The sequence below is a fragment of the Meleagris gallopavo genome, chromosome 2 (genome assembly GCF_905368555.1).
Source record: "Meleagris gallopavo chromosome 2, MGAL_WU_HG_1.1, whole genome shotgun sequence".
Lineage (NCBI taxonomy): Eukaryota > Metazoa > Chordata > Aves > Galliformes > Phasianidae > Meleagris > Meleagris gallopavo.
The window spans coordinates 7266524-7286784 of record NC_139405.1 but is presented as its reverse complement, the minus strand read 5'-3'; the positions used below and the strand labels follow the sequence as shown (position 1 = coordinate 7286784).

Genomic DNA, 20261 nt, shown 5'->3' with positions numbered 1-20261 from the left:
ATTTAAGAGACTGACCACAGTGACAGGGAAAAGCAGTGCTTTCCTGCAGCATGCCAGAACTGCATGGTGCAGTGCAGCCAGCACTGTCTATTGAAGTCTGTGGTACTTAAACAACTGCAATGCAGCGAGGCCAATGGGGAAAAAGCCCTGAGCCTCGTTACACATCTGGCTTTGACTCAGTGGCAAGTAACTCCTTTGTCTGGTGGGTGGGAAACTGCACCTGTCAGGTATGAGGATGGAAGAATAAGATGTCTGGGCCTAGCCTTCTCCTGCGAGCACTTCCAAACATCTGCTGTTATTTTTTCAGAGGTGACAGTTCTTCTCTAGCAAGGCTGGTCAAGCAGAGCATAAACTCACTAACTTCCACAGAATTATAAAGGCTGGAGAAGACCTCCAATATCATCAAGTCCAACCGTCAACCCATCACCACTTTGCCCAGAACTTGAGACATGACTGTCCTATCACTGGGATGGTAGCATGAGTTGGTGCCCTTGGCCACTGCACTTGAACAAAGGAAGAGTCAACCAAGTTGAAGGAACAGCTACACTGATGAGGAGAAAAACATAATTACTCACTGGACCTTATCACCACAAGATTTTCTGAGGCCAACTACAAGGATGTATTTGAGGAATATCATTTCTAAAATTCCATGCCAATGCCTCCTCAAGTTACCTCAGTACTTTCTCCCCTCTTGATCTTCCAGCTCACAAAGCCAGGAGATCTTCACGTCTCAGGCAGAAAGCTAACCACCACACATCAAAGGTCCAACCTGACATTTATTTTCCTCACCCACTGCCTTCATTCTTAGATCCCATTCATGCTCCTACAGCAGACTATGTCCATCATGGTCCCTGTCCTCCTCCATCCTTTCATCACCACCTGCAGACGTCCCAATGGAGAGCTCAGGTGTGGCTCTACTGCTGGATAGATACCAGCAGGCAGCAAGCAGCAGTAGCATTGAGCTCTCTTCCACCAAACAAGCACTGAAAGGGTTTCAAAATTCAAACTCTTGTCTTTAACACTTCCAGGTTCTCACCAATTCTTGTGCAAATAGGGCACCACCTATCTCACCATGACAAACTATTATTTCTGGAGCCCTTCTTCTTGATCTAATGCTTGCTTGGTTCTCAAACCTTCTAGCAAGGATGAAATAGCCGCAGATTACAACTGCTATCTTCCTCTCAAAACCACAAGGCAGAAAAAAAAAAAAAAAAAAGAGCATTTTCAGCGCACAGAGCTACAGCAAAATAAAGTTTGATATTTCAGTACCATTTAACTGCAGGTCTGACACTTTTTCATTAAAATATCAGCAAGAAAAATGCCATCTGTGCCATTTTGACCAAATCCAATGTTAAAGTGGAATCTGTAAGATTATCTGTAAGAATCTGTGAGTAGGAGCTGAATCAAACTGATCTGAGCACACCTCTCTCCAGCACTGCTTGCCCAGTCCTGCAGCACATGTGTCCTGCGGCACTTTACCTTACGTTAAGCTCACAGTCTCTCCTTCAGGACATTTTTCTCTCTAAACAGGATGATAATACTTCACGGGGATTTAATACTGCCATTCAGCTTCCCTCTGAACCAGAAAGGGCTGTTCTTCTCCAACACCATGCGTTACGACAACTCACACCTACAGCAAAGCTGCTGAACCCAGCTCGGCAGCACACTTGGCTTGTATGCTGATCCACCATTTCAGGAAAAGAAAAAAGGAAAGAAAAAAGAGGAAAAAGAATCATATTAACTCCAAGCATATCGCTAGCCGCTGCAGTGCCCTGTGCTGCAGGCAGCAAGGCAGGAGGGGGGGAGGAAATCCTGCCCTAAAGGTGATTTGGAAATCACCACCAGCCAGCTCAGGGAAGTTACACGACACACACAGTGCTATGTGCACGTCCCATTAAGCACTCTTGCTATTACGTGTCTTTATTCAGTGCTGAGGGTACCTTTTGGTTTGATTTCTTGTTCTTTACTGCTTTTCTGGGTCTCCATAAAGGCAGAACAAAGACTGGCTGCATTTGGGCTGAGGCCCCAGTTTGCTTTCAGCCCTGCAGCACAGCTCAAAAGCTCATAAAAACCTTCCTAGTAAAGACTAATAGCAGTTTTGTTTGTTTGTCTTCAGAGGCAAAAAGACTTCTGAAAAACCAAGACACCTGCAACACCCCAGCCACCCACCTCCGTGCTTCCCTCCAGCAACAAGGCAGCAGCCAACAAAGCGGCCCTTTCACTGCGACCCTTGTTCAGCACTGATGTGGGATTTCATTTAGCTTACGAGAAACAGCTCCATCCTGCTTGTGCAGACCAGGACCCCTGCAAACTGAGACCTGGCCCTTAGCTCCGAAGGGCTCCAAAACCTCACATGCGGGCTTTTGTCTTGGTGGTGAAACTTTCCAGTGAGAGAATAGCGCTCCTGAGCTGGGGGAAACCTTCTCCAAATCCCCACAGCTCTCTTTCCCAATGGATTACTGAACAACTCTCAGCTTTGTAGGGCAGCGGGTTTGCCAGTGATTGCAAAAATGCCTTCAAAATCATTCAAAGGATCAGTCAGTCATTACAGCTGCCCATGGCAGAAGCTCTTGGAAAGTTGTAAGGAAGAGAAAGACGAGAAAAATCACTTTGTGAAAGTAAGCTGTTGGAATAATTCACCCTGTGGCACACTGAACAGGCGTGCAGCACACACAAATCTACACGCCCAAGTCCTACTACTTTCATGCAAGGGTACAAAATATTAACAGATTCCAAGCAAAGCTAATTAGTATTATCATTTACTGTAATGAGAAAGGAAGTTATTGCATGACAGATGGTATTTGTTTTATATCACATGCAAGATAAGCAAAAAGCACACAGGAGTCTGGCCAGCCAAACAGGTAGTTGCAGGAGATCTGTATCCTGAAATGATTTTTTTAAAGCCACAATCAATTTCTATCTTGATTTTTTTCTATATATACTGATCAGTAACAATTACAACTATCCTATATGAGGTAACGAATGATATTTAGTAAATACAACAAATAAAACTAACAAGTGCAGCAACTGTATTTCACCTTTCTAAGTTTTATCACACTCTTTATTCTATAAAATGAGACTAGGGTTTTGATACTGCTCCCCTAAAGCCCCAGAGCAATGTCACTGACCAATCTATTAGACTGATGCACAAGACCTCACCACCTCCACGTGACCCCTCTCCCCTGTCACAACGCAGACAGCTGTGACAGCAACGGTGATGCCAAATGTGGCATCCTGCTCCTCCTTGTGCCAGCATGTTTCACACATTAAGTGATACCAGCACCAGCGCTGCCACATTACTGTGTGAATGGCACAAAATGCTTGGGTGAGGAGTAAGAAGGATGTGTCTTTTAAATATGAAGCTTTTTTTTTTTTTTTGACCTCTTGCTATATAAATACATTAACAAAAAAGCCATTATTAATCATGGAATCAATCATAGAATCAATCACAGAATGACTTAGGTTACTTAGGTTACAAACCCACCCAGTCCAACCCCTGCCGTGGGCAGGCTGCCCTCCACCAGCTCAGGCTGCCCAGGGCCCATCCAACCTGGCCTTGGGCACCTCCAGGGATGGGGCACCCACAGCTCTGGGCAGCCGTGCCAGGGCCTCACCTCCCTCTGAGTAAAGATCTTTTTCCTGGCATCTGACATAAATCTATCCTCTTTTAGTTTAACGCTATTCCCCCTTGCCCTGTCACTATCAGACCACGTAAGAAGTCAGTCCCATTCTTGCTTGTAAGCTTCCTGCTATAAGCTTAACTACAAGCATGCACACCCCGCTTGCCTTGCCCCTCTTTTTAGTCCTTCCTACCCCCAATAAACATCCGTGGAGAGAGGCAGCAAGCAAGGGAAGTGGCTTCCCTAGCAGTATCCATTTCCTTCTCAATTACTGATGTGCATTAACCACTAGCCCTGCCAAAACGATGCAGATCCATAGGAGAAAGCCTGCACTCCATAGAAACTGTACATATCCACTGACAAACCACATGCTGATCCAGAAATGATTCAGGAGGCAGATGGGAGGAGGGGGAGGAGGAGGAGAAAGAAGAAAAAAGATTTGAAAAAGCAACGAGGCGCCACAAGGGAACACACAGACCTGCCAGGGGATGCCATTTCCTCTACATCTTGCCCCTGGGTCGCTGCATTTCACCATTGCTGCAGAGCCCAGCTGGAGGCTGTCGGGTGGCTTCCTCTGCATGATTCAGCCTCCTCGCTCTCTGCCTCCTGGACAGATGTGCAGGGCCGTGCCGGCTGATTCATCCCCCAGCCATCCCTCGCCCTACGCTCCTGCTGCACCATTACTCACTGGCAACATCCTTCTGCTCGCTGCGTGCTGAATGGCCAAAGATCCCCGCTTCCCCACCCTGGTGATATGCTATAAGATATAATAATAATAAAAAGTAAATAAATCAAACAATGGTGATATGGCTGTCATAAAGCAGTAAGAGCAGCTGGGGCTGTCACAAGTCACGCCAGACCCTGGAGCACGTCACTGATGCCTCCAGAATGGCAAACAGGTCCAAAGTCAAGTGCAGCCCTAGCCACACTTTATACCCCCAAAAGCTTCTTCAAAAGGCTGGGATCAGCCCCGTGGAAGCTTCTGGGGAGCTCACCCAGTGCCCCCCAAGTTTCACAGTCATCCTTGATTATTCTCTGTGCTTTACAGCAAGAAACATTGCTCGAAATCCTCTCAGCACAAGCTGCATGGGCAAAAACTGGGACACTGAGAGCTCTGAAACCAGCTTTGAAAAATACTCACCTGATCTACAGCACAAGAAGGATACAGAGCTGTCAGATGGTGCCCTGGGCAGCCTGACCCAGTGTTTGGAAACCTTGCTCAAGGTAGGGGGATTGGAACTAGGTGATCATCTTACCCAAACCATTCGATGACTCTAGGAATTAACTCACTGTGCTCCTCTCCCAGCTCTGTAGCAGTGCTGCTGTGACCCTCAGATGCTCCATGCAGCAAACACCAGCACTGTCCTCAGCTGCCTCCAGCCAGAATTCAGCATATGAGCTCAAAGCGAGTCAGCCAGAAAAAGAATTAAACAAAGATGCCTTACCCTTTTTGCTGCAAGCCCAGTTTCTAAAGTTTTTCTCTCAGGGGACAAAGGAAGATGAAATTAGCCTCCCAGTGTAAGACAAAATTATCTTTGAATAAACCATGTTGTAATCATGTTTTTGAAACAGCAGCTCAAGTACTGACATCTCCTTGGTATTTGCTCATTTCTTGCCTTCCTACTTTTTTTTTTTTTAAGAGGTCCTCTTAAAAACAATGCAGCATGGAGTCAAGCCATGGGTTTTCTCTGCAAAGTCATATGTATGTTGTGCATGGATTAGGGGTAAGATGGGAGAAACTCTGTGGAAATACAACACATGGAAAAGGTCCCTTTTATCACCAAGACAGCATGCTCAGCTCGTAGCTGCAACCAGCTGTGACCTGGCATTCCCTCTGCACAAAGTGAGTGCAACAGGCAAGAAGCAGCAGCACCTAATTCCGTTCACCTTGAACTCAGTTCCCAAGAGTCTTTTCCAAATGGAAGCCAGTATCAAGTCACAAGGTGTTTGTAAGCATAATCTGAATCACTGGCTGGCTTCTTACTTTTTGCAAGGATTCTTTATATTTAAGGCTGAGCTAACAAACCTCAGGTCCAAGTGTGTCAGTGCTGGTGCACTTTTTTTTTTCCTTCTTCCTTTTCCCTTGAGTTCCACGCTCTCCAAAACCAGCTCAGCACGCCTACTGCTGCTATCTCAGCGCTACAGTGAAACATCCTCCAGTGCTTCTGTGCGTTTCCTGGCTTGGACCGGTGAGCAACTGCTGTGATACGGGAACATTTTCCCCAGTTTCAAGTGGGATGCACGCTGCTGCAGGCTTCTGCTGTTAGCAAACATCGCAACCAGAGAGCCAGCAAGGCTGCGGATCCGTTTCCTGCTGCCTCCCGGCCAACTGTGAGCACAGTTCAAAGAGCCGAGACCATGCTTGGAGCAAGAGGAGCTGCTAGAGAAACTGCAATTCGGAGGATGAAATCCCCTCAGCCTGCTGGAGCCAGTCCTAACAGACTGACCTTCAGCAGCACGGGGTCAGCACAGCACATAGGACCAAACCCCAGCAATTCATGAACCCAGCAAGAAGTCGCTCCGTGTGAGGCACAAAGGAGGTTGTTTTTCTCCATTTCTGAAGCTTAAAACAAACAAACAAACCAGCAAAACCAAGATTTGATAAACATGTTCAGCGTAGCTTTTTTTCTTTTCTTTGTCTAGCACTTCAGACAGACCCAGTTCATTCACACCACCCTTGTTGTCTACAACATTGTTTTAAATCCAGCCTTCATCCAAGTTGTGCTAGAGAAGAGGAAACAAAAATGCAGCAGAAAGAGACACCACTGAAAGAGCAGCCAAAAAGGGCTACTTCCAGCTGCAGCGTGGCAAATCTCATATGTATAAGAAACACTGAAGTCTCACAGACTCGTCCAGATTGCAGTCAAGGAATGTGCTGGGGATGGACAGCCCACAAACGTCCATTTCCGAGCACAGAACGGCTTGAAGACCACTCAGTTCCAACGCCCTACTGTGGGTAGGGTTGCCACCCACTGGATCAAGCTGCTCCATGACACAGCTTGACTCTGCTTATACATTTATCAGTACAGAGTTCACACGAATATTAAGTATCACCAGACACGATACTTTCCTAACGCAAACACATCCCAACTACTGCAACAAACCTACCAAAAGAATGCAGCCTTTAAGCAGGAGGACCACAGGCATCCCTTCATCCTCGGATCACTGCACCCACATTCATAAAACAGGGAGATGCTACTTAGGCATGGCAATACAGAAGCTGCATTTCTGCTTCACTCTGTGCAAACCAGGGAAGTTCTCTATACAGATTGGCTGAAAAAGGCCAACACGATTTACAACTTGTAATGCCAACACTTCTTTTCTGCAAACCCTAACTTTTTTGAGAACTGCTAGTAAAACCCCAAATCTTCCTCCTCTGTTTAAGTGCAAACAACAAACAACAAAACAAAACCCAAACCCAAAAAACTTAGTTCAAGAGCAACGTTCTTTTCATGTCCACGGTTTGTGTCTGAATTCATGTTTTTCTTGTACCAGAGCTGACATCTCACAGGCTGAACAGGCAGCACAGCTCAACAGCCAGCTCTTCTCAGTGCTCCCAAGAGCAAGCTGATGCTTTATAGACTTAAGATGTCTGAAACAATTCTGCCTTGACTTTTAGCACCATGGGAACTATTTTATTGCTAATTTAGGACTGCTATGTCCACCATTAACTATCTGTAAGCTTTCTGATGGCTTTATGTCCTAGAGAAGATAGCAGTTTTTCACCAATTCTTTTTATTTCCTCCAGCAACCTCCACGCATCTCCTAACTTCTACTTTGCTCTCACTGCAGTTGGCTTTCCTGCTCACATTTCTGCCTTTGCTTCCCTTGCAAAGGAAAATGTGCTTGAAACAAACAAACGTTTCCTTAAGTGGTGTGCCTGCTTTCCACTGCTGTCCTCAGCACAGCCTCATGTAACGGCTTAGTACTTCCAGCAGTGTGTTTTAATGGGCAGCTGCTTTCAATGCTGTGAGATGCAGTGGTGTGGAGTGCCAGCAGAAAACGTCATACATGAGAAACACTTTGCTCACATACAGCAGGATAGGACATCAGACAAGACTGCCTCAGTGTAATCCTCTGCCATTCTGAGGGATAAGGATGAGTTGTCCAACATGCTGCACCTTCCTATCTTCATGCTAATTCCTTTCACGAGGAAGTTTTGGCTAAGTCTTCAGGAGCTCCCTGACATAGCTGAAGCTGACTGAAGTCTTCAGCGGTCTTCCAGCAGAGCAGATGATGGAGAAGCTTCAGGATTTGGAGTGCAGTGGGTATCAGCTGGGGGCTGCAGCCTCCATCTCCTGGGCTTAGTGGTGAATACCAGATGACCAGTGCCCTGCAGAGCACTAAAATACAGTACGCTTTGGAAACAGAACTTAACAGCTTATGCAAGTCTACTCACTTAACAAGCTGCACCTCTAAGCATGCTGAAGTTTAAGAACATCAAAACAAAACAAGAGAATAGCGGAGAAAAGCAACATGAGCTTCCTGTTGAAAACCTGTGATAAAAAGGTGTTTACCTCTAATCTTTGGGCAAATATTCCGCTGACCCCCAGTAAACTATGCAAGTAAGGAAGGGAGGATGAAGACAATCTGATTTTTTTCTTTCCAAGTTCCCATTTGTTTTTCAGTTTCTCAAGCTGTGTTACAGCCACTCGACGTGTGTGCAGCAGATGATAATGGAACCACAAGCGTTTATCTGACTCCACCACAACTTATTTTTTCCCCCTCTTCAGCTCAGATTTAACTAGGGTTTTAATTCCAGTTTGCCGAGGACACAAAATTGACAAGCCTCCCCAGAAGATGCATGTTCATCCTTCAATGCACCATTTAAGAACTGGATTTTCTTTCTGCTGAAGGCAGTTTCATTGAACTATATTATGAGCACCTGTCTTGCTTTAGGATTTATCTTGAAGTTATTCTCACTAAGAGCTCGGAACATGAGAAAATTTAGGAAGGAAGAGCCTTGGTTTGAGGATGGGCAACTGTGCTTCGAAACAGCCACGCTCCTCAAGGTCATTTCCACTTCAGCCATAAGTCATTGCACATCTTAGTTAATTCAGAACTGCGACTCATCCCTCTGCACGTCAATTACAGCAGGCAAACAGTCACCGAGGACGGTCACACCATTGATTCCAGGGTGGAAGGAAGAAAACCACATCCTTGCTTCAGCCTGTTCAGTCTGTACTTGAACCACAGTGACTCTGTTGAGTACATGGGAGCTGAGTCCTCATCTACCACATGCTTACATTCTAGGAAGAATGTATTTAAGTAAACATACTTAATACACGTATTTAAAAACTAAGATGAGTTCAGCTACAAGTAACAAAGTTAGCAGTGTAGCAGCTTCAAAGATTTCCTGCATCCCATTGTAGCAAGTGAATACAACGGTTGGATGAACAAAATGGGGACTCCTCTGCTGACTAACAGCCAACGCTTGCCTTGCACACTTCTTCCTGCTAGCAGGTTGGGTGGAAATGCGTGGCTCTAGACATTGCAGCATCCCTTTTCCAGCATTCCAGGTGACACTTGGAGAGGAGACTTCCAGATGCACTCACAACCAAAGAAATGAAGCGTAGCTGAAACAATGCTTTGCCAAAACCAACACAAAGACAGTGACCTCTGGAATGTGGGGCTACTTGCAGATGTCCTAAAGGATGCCATTGACTCAGTCATACAAAAGGTACTTTAACCCCTGGCAATGATTCATCTAGACATTTTTCTAGCAAAAAGCCTTATTATTGAGGGAGAGCTTCCTATTATTTGCAGGAAAATTCAGAATAGAACTAGTAGATACTAATTTGTTAAAAAGACAGATAAACATGTACAGGAAATACTTCTATGAAGGTCCTGATCCTCTGAAGATTAATAATCTACAGTACTGGAGACAAAACCATGACACTGAGGAAACAAGCAAACTATAAAAACAGGAAGAAGTGGAAGTTTATTTTTTTTATGTTATTTTGAGTGAATATTTGTTTTTCTGAAGCTCAAGATACTGGCAGAAGCCTCCATCTGCAGGTCACACCATTCTTTGTACAAAAGCAGCTGCAAAGTTTCCTCACCCAGGTCCCCAGAGCTGTTAGCCCAGGGAGGCCATCCTGCAGTTATGCTAGCCAACATTGTTTTTTGGTTTTTGCCTCATTTAAAGTCATTTCAAGGCACTGTATCCACCGTGTTCTGTAGGTGTTACCAATAAACCACTGGACAAAGGTGCTCTAGATACACCTCAGTATATCCACCACAGTACCCAATTAAGGCAATAAGGCAATACTTGAGGGAAACAAAGGGTTTTGTCACCCTCACAAAAAAAACAAAACAAAACACTGCAAAGAAAAGTTGCTTTGGACTCTCCTGCCTTTGTTTTCGTTTAAAAGAAAACGAAGCTGCCACTACTTTGAATTACAGTCACTTCAAGGACTGTTCTTGTGTTGAGCTGAGATAGGGAGCTGCTCAGGGTCTGCTGCTTTTCCCTAAGGCAGTGAGCAGAGAAGGGGAAGGGGACACCACATAAATTCGTCCTCATCCAAGTATTCTTGGAAGCAACTTCTTTACCTCCTTGTCTGGACAGCTCTCATTACCAGTGCCACACACACATACTGAACTGCTACTCTACAAGCTGAATTAAGCTGAGATCTACCTGCAGAATCCCCAAGCCACTGATGAAATGCAACTCAAACTCCAAAACAGTTTGCTTAAATATTTATCCCTTTGAAACATTCCTGTAAGTGCTATATTTAATGCTGATATAGACTAATTATTTATGTCTGCTCCAAGTAATCACTTTGAACTAGGACATTCACTGCTTAAGAAATATAATTAGATTTCCACACTACTTAAGGGGTGTTAAGGGATGCCACTGTGGGCTAAAATGATCTACATTTTAAAAAGAAAATAAGTGCAGCATTATCAACTCAACTTTCCACTTAAGAGTTTTACCTCTTCTACAATGGCAATGAAGAACTAGATGCTACTTGTATTTTGACTCATGGAACATTTATATAGATATCACTACACATTTTATCAAATATTAAGTGTTTTTTACTTGTACAACACACAGAACACACAGAGCTGCATGTTTTCTATTTATCTGTATCAAACGTGGCACCAACAGATAGCAATGACAGCACTGTTAAGGTGCAGTAAAAAATCACATAGAAAAACAAAGATCCAATGGGTACACTTCCAAAATCATTTCCAAATCCAGTTAATCCACATTATTCTTGACCAGAAAGAAAACAATGATGTAGAGGATATCAACACGCTCCTTGACACCAGGGGAAAAGCAATGGTCTGCTCACAGAAACACACACAAGCTAGCTGGGCTAACTATGGCTACCTGCCTTACACTAACTCACTTCCCCTTTTCAAGTGATTATTTTAATTAAAATTCTGCCTCATTGCTGCACGTCCAAGTAGACCAGCTGTTAATTTATTCTTTCTTTTTCTCGTCTCCCATGCATGTTAGCAGAGTTTCACGCACACAAGCAGCAATGTTTTACATCGCCCTGTAACTCTCTGCACTGACTGACAGCGTTGGTAATTACACAAATCAATTAGAGGCAGAAACGGGAATAATAATAATAGACACAGACAGAGCCCTTGAGCATTGGCTTCTAGGAAGCAGCTATCAAGAAACTGCCACTCTCTGGCTAATGAAGGATGTGAGGCGGTCGTGAGCACCTCATCCACTGTGCTGACCAAGGCTGCTGCAGTCTGCACCCAGGCTTCCAGTCACCCTGAGAACCAGCCAGGTTCGTGCTACGTCTGATTAATTGAAAACCAGGCTTGGAAGTAAGAATGAAATCACATCCTATGAGCGCACCCTTCAACCCTGTTACTCTGCAAGATGTTTTAACCCTGAAGTGACACATTCTGGTTTCACCCCTTTGCTCTAGCTACAAAGGAACAAGCTTCCAACACAAACTAGACAACACTTTCACAAAAACTCCCAACGTAGACTCCTGCCATTATGTGTATGCCAGAGAGTCTATTTTTCCTCCATCATCTGCCAAGAAGCAACAAACACTTTTAGAAGTCACAATTTGGCTCTTTAAAACCATTTATTCAGATCACATAAAAATAGCATGGAGAAACAACAACACACACAATAAAACCTTTGGTACACTCTGACAGCAGAGCAACATGCTGTCTCCAGTGCAGCCTTCCAAGCTTTAGTGGTTCCTCTGCTTCCTCTGCTCTGGGATGAGCAAACCCAGGGGCCTCAGTCACTCCCCCTGCTCTCCAGACCCTGTGCCATCTTCACAGCTCTCCTTGGGATGCTCTCTATTAGTTTCACATCCTTATATCGTGGTGTCCAAGACTGCACACAAAAAAAAATCAAATGACGTTGAAAACATCCACGACACCCTCAGCTTGCAGACTCTCCACCTAGCCAAGGCAGCAAGCACAGAGGCTGAGCTCTGCTGCCAGGGATCCCAAGGTCCATTATGCCTGCAACTGAGCAGCTGCTGCAAGTATGGAGGATGGTACACGGACTATCCCAAAAATCTCACTCCTAGAACTTCCTCGTGATCTTCTGGCAAGCAAGCAGCAGGCAGGATCAGGCAGGAGCTCCAGCTGGCGAGAAGGAGATAAGGGAATGTTCTCCTTTACAGGCTGGCCCTTTAACCATTTGAGAAAGGAATTCACATCCATCATTTTATCAAATCTTCAGGTTTTGAGGTCTTCACTCCCTTGCCCAGAGTCCCAGTGCTGAACATCTATGCTAATTTTAAGGCTAAAGTTAAGCTTTAAACTCTTCCTTTGTTACAGAGTAATGTTGGGGTTGGCATCCCAGTGCTAGTTAGGGCAAGCTTTCTATTCACCTTGGAGCAAGCTATCTCTTCAAGTTTAATTAGGACATGTACCAGGCTGAAGCATTCAACAGTTAACTGAAACACTGTGCCAACCTACGGTGTGCTCTGCATGTCTCTCATGCCTTGCATGGTAGAAGTCCATGGGTGGGAGAGTTGTTTGGGGTGGGGAGAAGATTTAATTTTAGCTGAGAGGAGGAATGTGTTCAGCACATTGCCTAAAAAATAAAAATAAAATGAAAATCCACCCTGCCACAATCCGGTCCCGACACACGACATGGGAGGATTAACTTATGCATCTGTAACACAGAGAAGCACCAAATGGCAAAAAGCATTCACAAAATCAGAGCCACAGCCATAGACAATGTAATGCGAAACTGCTGCACCGTGCAGTGACGCTTGAAGCTACCAAATCCATCCCAGTTATGATGATGTGCGTCTGCTGTGCCCACAGCAAAGCAAATGATTGCATTTCTGTGCTTGCCCTGTGTAAGAGATGAAAATGAGAAAATCAAAGCCATATAGCCATGGTCCAACAAGGACCTGTTTAGAGCCAGGCACCTATGCTAGTGAAGTGAGACATGGAAAATCAGGCACTGACACACCGAAGAAAATCAGTGCAAAACCCATACTTGAGCTATCGCAACCCCATGCCAGGCTGGCACATGCTTTTGTACAAACAGCCACAAAGCCCAACCAAGAAGAGACTTTTTCCATGCTTGTCTGTGTGTGTTTGATCAGAGGGAAGACGGTAACCACCTTCTGACCTTTGCAACAAGCCAAGCTGACAAAATCAAGGCTAATCTGCAATGGGAAGTTACCACATATAGCAGCAAATATTTTCCTTCAGCACAAAAGAGGTCAGTATTTAGCATTTCAATTAGATCATGAATGACAAAGCCACATTCCTACAGAAAAGTTCATGCATTCAAGATGTTCCAAAATAAAATGAATATACAAAGGCAGGATTTTAACCTTTCAGTATTTCTATTCCCAAACTTTAAGATCTACAGTTTTCAGTGAAAGTTAAACATAAAATATTGCTGTGAATGTGTACAGTCCCACCAGCTTCAGCTTTCAGGCTCCCTACATGCCCACTGGAGCCACCCAAGAAAAACCCTACCTGGTTTCCTGCCTCCTCACCCATCAGAAGGGTGCTTGCGTGACACTTCCCCCACATAAGGCTGTTAAACTTTTAGAAATATTTTCTGTCCAGAATTTTGTGAGGCATTGTTCACTGTACTGTTTTCTTGGCACCATGGACTCCACGCCCTGTGCAATGCATTTCCTCACCAGCCCCAGCCAGGCTTCGGGTCTCGGTCACCCATTCTCAGCTATCTGCTTAAGGCTATGTACAGCACAGGACTCCTTCACATAACAAAGTGTACACGTGTGTGGTTGGGATTAGAATCAACAGCACATCCTTGCTGTCCTGCCTGGAATCCATGTGCCACCAGAAGCCAGAAAACAGCACACCACTAGGCTTAATCACTTCACTTCCACTGCTCCAAGAAAACAGTCACCACCTGCCCACGGCCCTTCAAGCAAAGGTTGACCTGACTGGCCCAAGTTCACGTCATGGCAGTTTGTAAAACCACAAGCTGGAATAAATCAGTACAGTAGTATTTTTTCTGCTGACCCATCAGCAATTATGTCAACAAATCTCTCTCTCCCCACCAGCCTCGTTACACACAGATGCCTGTTTCCATACATACTCCAAAATGATCCAGTACTGACTACTAAAAAGCAACGCTGGGAGCTATTTATCAAACTTTTTTTTTTTTTTTTTAGGGCATCCTAATATTTGTGCTGTCACTTCCATAAGAAGATGAGAAAAGACGTGAAGGATCTCTCTTTGACGCTCGGTTCAGAGCACACAGCTGAAGGCCAGACAAAGTTAATCATCCGAAGAGACAACCTCTTCCAGGCACAGACATGTTCCTCGCAAACACCAGCAGCATTTTCAGCTGGATCCATGCAAGTCCACTGAAAGAGCCTTTCTGGCTTTCACTGAGACACTCAGCGTATGCTGCACGTTATTTCCAACTGTTCCATAGATGGCAGATCAGAGAGCAGATCCAGGCTCCCCATGCTGGAGCAGCCAAGATCTTCCATGGCAGCTTAGAGGGGAAGGGTTGTCCTTCTGCAGACGCACACAGCACAGCTACGTGGCAAGAGAAAGGGCAGTGCTTTGGACAAGGAACAACTCCAAATAACACTTCATGGTGTTCAAAGACAATTCTATGAAATACTGAGTTCTAATATGCCATACTGGGAAGAGGCACGTCACACATGCTATTTCTTGACATAGGAGCATGCTGGCAAAATACGTCCTTTGAGCATGCACTGGGTTGATGGGAATTGGGTTTCTCAAGTCAAGAGGAGATAGAAGCACCCCTGAGGAAGCCCTGCTCATCTCCCCTGAAAGCCTCTGTCACAGCAGCCCTCCTGGCCGGACATGAACTGCTCTGGAGCGGACACACAGACCTGCCCAGTGGCACGTGTGTAAGGAAATGACTTCAGAATCCCACCAGAGACAAAACACGCCAAGCCCAAGGATGATGCCGATGCTTTTCTCTCTTTTGTGTACAGGGTAAAAGCAGTTGCTGCAGCTGCAAAAGTGCTCTCCAGAGAGGAGGCGGCTATCCTGTGCTACGGCCATTAATTTGGGTTTGTTTGTCACCAGTTCCACGGACGCTCGGGCATTACTGGGTTTTAGGCATTTCCCTTCTCATACAAAGAAGGGAACTGTGGAAGACAGCCTGCTGCACGCCCAAGGTTAGGAGAGTTGGACAAAAAATTCTGACTGCTTTAAATATCTACAGCACAGAAAGGTAACCAGGGCTTACCTTGAGTGGAGGAGAACCATCTGGAGAAGGTCTGAGTGGAGAGACTAATTTCTAGTCCCACCTCAACCACTCGTACCCTAAGCAATAAATCAGACCAACTCTTTTCCTACCAAATACATCCATGTGGAAGTGCTGGATCTAGCTGTTTGGCTTGTGGTCAAGCGTTTTTGGAAAGGCAGAATCACAACCTTGCAAACAGTCTCACAAAAAATTATTCCTTCCATTCCTGCAGCAGAGAGGAAGCAAAAGAGGGAAACGGTCTAACAATATTTAACTGTTTTTTTCTTAAGACAAAGCCTCCACAGAAGTTGTGTTTCATTGAAATCTCAAAATTTAAGCACAGGAACACAAAGTTCACTGCGTCATCTCCGCCCAATCAACATGCAAACCCTACGTACGCTTGCAGTCAGCACTCAGTCACCATATCACTGAAGTCACCAGAGACCTTGATGCACATTTTGTCTACCAAAGCAGCAGCAGAGCAGCAAGCACTCACTCCTTTTCCACTTTAAGTCAGCACTGAGAAAGCAATTAAGCTTCTTGTTCTCAGCTCGTACAATTGCATAAGCTAGGCGGCTCTGGCTCCAGAAGTTTATATATTTACCTTTTAAAATATGAATGGGAAAGTGTACACAAAACACCCTTCTTTCCCCATCCCTTCCTTCCCATGAGGAGGAGTGTTTGTTTTTTTATCCGACCTTATGAAAGGTTGGGGAAGCTATTCCACCAATACTCTGATAAAAGTAGCCCACACTTCCTTAGAGATAGAGCACAGAAGGAGAAGGAAAAAAAAAGCCTTACCAGCAATAGTCAGTAGAAATATTTCCTACTAAATAGGATGTGTCATTCAGAGCTTTTTATGCCTCAATTTAAATATCTTTAAGCTGCCTGTACTGCATTTCTGGAATAATTTACATGGCTGTTGATTTTGGGGAACAGCCTTTTTTGCTACTTACAGGAGCTTGAGGTAGAAAAGGGTCTTTTCTGCCCTCTCTGGAGATTTACTTTGGTGACCTTCTTTAAAGATCTGCCTGCAAAATGAAGCTGAATGAATGGGTGGTAGCAGAATTTTTAAGTCTTCTTTTTTCTTTTTTTTTTTCTTTTGCATTCATGGGCTGTGATTTTGAAGCTGTGCACTAGAGTAACCAACCCCGAAGCTGGATGGAAGACCTCAGCCACATCTCGGCCTCTGGATACACAAGCATTTGTAGGACCTAGCATCAAAAACCAGGAGAAAAGCAAGAGTATTTTTAGTGTGCAAACACAGAAGTTCATGTTGCAGCTGTAGGTATTTTAGCATTGCCTAGCACAGCACTGTGCCAGGACAGTCCCAGCAAGCTACAAATCCTTTTGCAGTTCAATTCCAAGCAGCAAGAGGCTCTTTCTGCTCTGCCCCCCCTTTCCCTCCTGCTTGTCAGCCATTTCTGCACACGCAAACACACACACACACACTATTAAGGTGGGGAAGAACCCTCTGTACTTCTGCATCAAATCGAGTGGACAAAGTGCCCACCTCCCCCTGCCTGCTTCTGCTCCAAGTCATGCACCGCTGTGTTTTCAAGCATTTTAACCAAAAATGGGAACTCATCGTGATGAACAAGCCTGCTGACCCAGGAAGTTTTATCCCCTAACTTGGCCAAGGCTCTCTATAAAGAGACACATCACCAATCCGACAGGCTCCTCCGAAGCCGTAGAGTTTGTGCGTATGTAGAAAGAGAGGGGGAAACGGTTTATTTGGTCTCGGGCGCCCTTCCTGCAGGATGCAGTGTTTACAGAGGGTATTTCTAGAACTTCCTGCTCTGCACACGCCTCCGGCTCCTCCCCGGCCTGCCTCCCCCCAGCCCCCACCCAGAGGCTCCCAGAGCACACGGGATGTGGGGGTCTCACTGGCACCCTGAGCTTCCCCAGCCATGGGAGCAAGGGAAGAGGGACAGCTCCTGTTGGCATGATTCTCCTGGAAAAGTCTGCATGTCATCCTTGTCCGCAGAACTTACAGTAATTTTTTTTTTCAAGCGCACCTTTAAAACAAATTTAGATTCCTTTCTCTCCCTCCTTTGTTAGTTTCACAGCAAGCTATTTGAGCTTTCTACACCGCTTCCTTCAGACAACAAGCGAAAAAAGCTCGTCTTCACCATTCCTTAATAAGCTTCCAGCCATTTAACATTTGAACTCTTACACTGTACTACATCCCCAAACACTAAATTGTTACAGAAAAATAAAGGGGAAAAAAAAAAAAAGCAAGGTTTTTTTTTCTCCTAAGCAGCTCTAGTGGTTAATGACCCTGCAGCCTTTTATTAGTGATTTTAACCACAGAAAGCAAGCTTGGCACTAGGTTTTCTTTCTACATCAACTGAACACCAAATATCTTTCTAAAAGCAGCAGGTCTTTGAGGCAGTGTAAACACTGGGATTCTCTATTTCAGCACTCCCTCACAGCCACCCAACTGCACACATCCAGCAGCAAGACGTACAGCAAGGACTGGCTGCAACCAACCTAACACCTCCCATGCCAACTAGCAGCTAAGAATTAATTATGTTGGCAGCACCACAAGCCTTCAGTGATAGTTTTTGCTGTAATTTCATCAATGTTAAAAAACAGCAAAAAACACAGCACAACAAAACCCAACACGCATCACTGAAGTTTCAGTGGTTTTTATGTAATGTAATTTATACCTGTGCTTTAAAAAGGCCAAGCCTACCAGCTCTGAAATGCAGGGATATGCATTGCTGTCTGACAGAGATGCTGAACCTGGCTCTTTCCCCCACCAGAGGAAATTTGGCATATTTTACAAGGTCACAGCATCTTCCCGTATCCAGTTGTCTGAGGTTTCTCCTGCTGCAGGCACAGTTTGGAGCATGGTGGATTTAACCTGAGCTCAATGATGCTGATGCACACAAGGAACACTCACTGCTCCCTAGCTCTCTGGTATGGCGAGGACCCATGGCACTGAAATGCTCTGAGGGTTTAAACTCTCACCTCCCATCCAGCTGCTAGACTTCCATCTGTAGGCCCTATCCAGGCAGTATGGACGAACAGTGGGGAGATGCAAAGGCCTATGTGTCAAAGGAATTGTGTTAAAGGACTGAACTGAAGTCCAGTGGCCACTTGTGGGCCCCCCAGTACAAGAGACATGGACAAACTGGTGAGCCCAATAGACGGCCACTAAGATGACCAAGGGCCGGGAGCACATCTCCTGTGAGCAGAGGCTGAGAGAGATGAGCAGCTTGGAGAAGGCCTCAAGGGGATCCACTGACGTGTACAAAGAGGACAGAGCCAGGCACACAGCAGGCTGTGGGGTCTCATCCTTGGAGAACTTCAGCAGCTGCCTGGACACGGCCCTGGGCACAGCCCTGGACACCCTGCTCTGGGTGGCTCTGCTGGAGCAGGGTTGGGTCTGATTGACCCAGAGGTGCCTTCCTACTTCAACCTTTCTCTGGTTCTGTGAACAAAATTGAAGTAAACAGCTGAAATAAACTACAAGCATGCTTTGGAGAAGCCCCGTTGATTCTCTCAGATCTCCATGTAATTTTGAAGAACCAGACTGTTTGTAAACAACTTGCAATGCCAGATGCAGAAGCCCTGCGGCAGCAGCTGAGTTTACTCCTCAACCTCGCTTGCATCTTCCAGTAACTCCTTACTGCATCCCCTTGACTTGAGGAAAATACAAAAGCACCTCCCGTGTCCCCAGCTGGATAAGTTGTTCCTTCCTTGGCCCCATAGCACACTCCTGCACAGATCCGCAAAAAAGGGGCCCAAGCACACACACACATTTATATCTATAAGCTTGGGGGCATACCTTTCTACTCCCAAGCCACGTAAGCAGCCAGCTGGCTTTATGAGAACTTAGAAGCCAGGTGGGAGTGTTTAGGCATGTCGGCAGAAGAAATAAAGCACACGGAGGTTGAGCTGAGACCCTGGCTTGTGTCCAGTACAAGACAGTGATGGGTGGTTTTGGGGCAGCATCTCTCACTGCAGGGACCCACAGCAGGCATCCCAGCTGCCAGCACTGCCCATACATCTCACGGCACACTGAGAGAAGGGAAACCTCTCCTAAAATGACGTGTATGAGCAGACACGATAGATTTCTTTGTCCTCCCAAACAGCCTTCCTCCACCAGCAAGTGAGTTAACAAATAAATAAAAGCATGAATGGCCTAGGGACTGCAAAAGGTAGCCACACAGGACAGATGCACAACACAATTAAAGCCTAATTTTGGATTTCCTTGGGATCTGAGCACATGTGCACAACGTGCATGTGTCCCCACAGAGCAGCACGGGCCCCTACAAGCACACATTTGCACCGTGGCCTTTCTCCCCCATGGCCTACATCAAAAAACACCATCAGGTTTTACAGCACATTTCTCAGAGATATCGATGCACACTTCCCACACATTAGCAGAAGAGAGATGAGAGTGACCTTCTTGTTAAAAAAAAATAAAATAAATGAGGAAAATGTACTTGCTACCTGCAAGAAACACAATTCTGTTCCTTGAGAGATGTACACTGTCCTACCATTACTTCTGGAAGGATGTTTAATACATACACATGAAACAAGAGCTTTGCTCTGGAGCCCTGCAACTCCTCCCCACATTTGCCAGTAGGAAGAAATTTCCTTCCTTGATGGAATAGCCATCAGCTACTGGGCTCAGCTGACAGCCTCAAGATCTCTCCTCTGATTACAGCACACGTAGGAGTTGAGAACAAAGAGGGGGGGAAATAAAACCAAAACAGTCCTTGAAGTGCGAGTTGCAAGTGAAGAAAGTCAAAGAAAGTTATTCAAAGAGCCTAAGAACAAGGAGATTGGAGACAAAAATAATAACTTGGGATAAATCTCCCCGAAACCTCCTGCAACAGGTAAAACCTGCTGGCTGTTGGCACACATATCTTTGAGGCCCTGAAAGCACACTTTGTAATACTGTTTTTGATAAAACACAGCTTGCTTTTAAGGGGAAGCACCTACTTCTGTTGTGCAAGGCAGCC

General features: G+C 45.3%; 1 protein-coding gene across 2 annotated transcripts in view; it reads right to left on the bottom strand.

The window, feature by feature from the left end:
* SPRED2 (sprouty related EVH1 domain containing 2) overlaps positions 1 to 20261 on the bottom strand; it is a 50928-nt gene that overhangs the window by 26569 nt on the left and 4098 nt on the right. The window contains exon 1 of one of the 2 annotated variants that reach the window (XM_003203690.5): positions 4099 to 4240. The exons of the other annotated variant lie outside the window; for it this stretch is intronic. Within the exon in view, the coding sequence (XP_003203738.1) occupies positions 4099 to 4115 (17 nt within the window). The 5' untranslated portion in view covers positions 4116 to 4240. Of the gene's footprint in view, positions 1 to 4098; positions 4241 to 20261 lie in introns of those variants that run through there. 2 annotated transcript variants of the gene reach the window in all.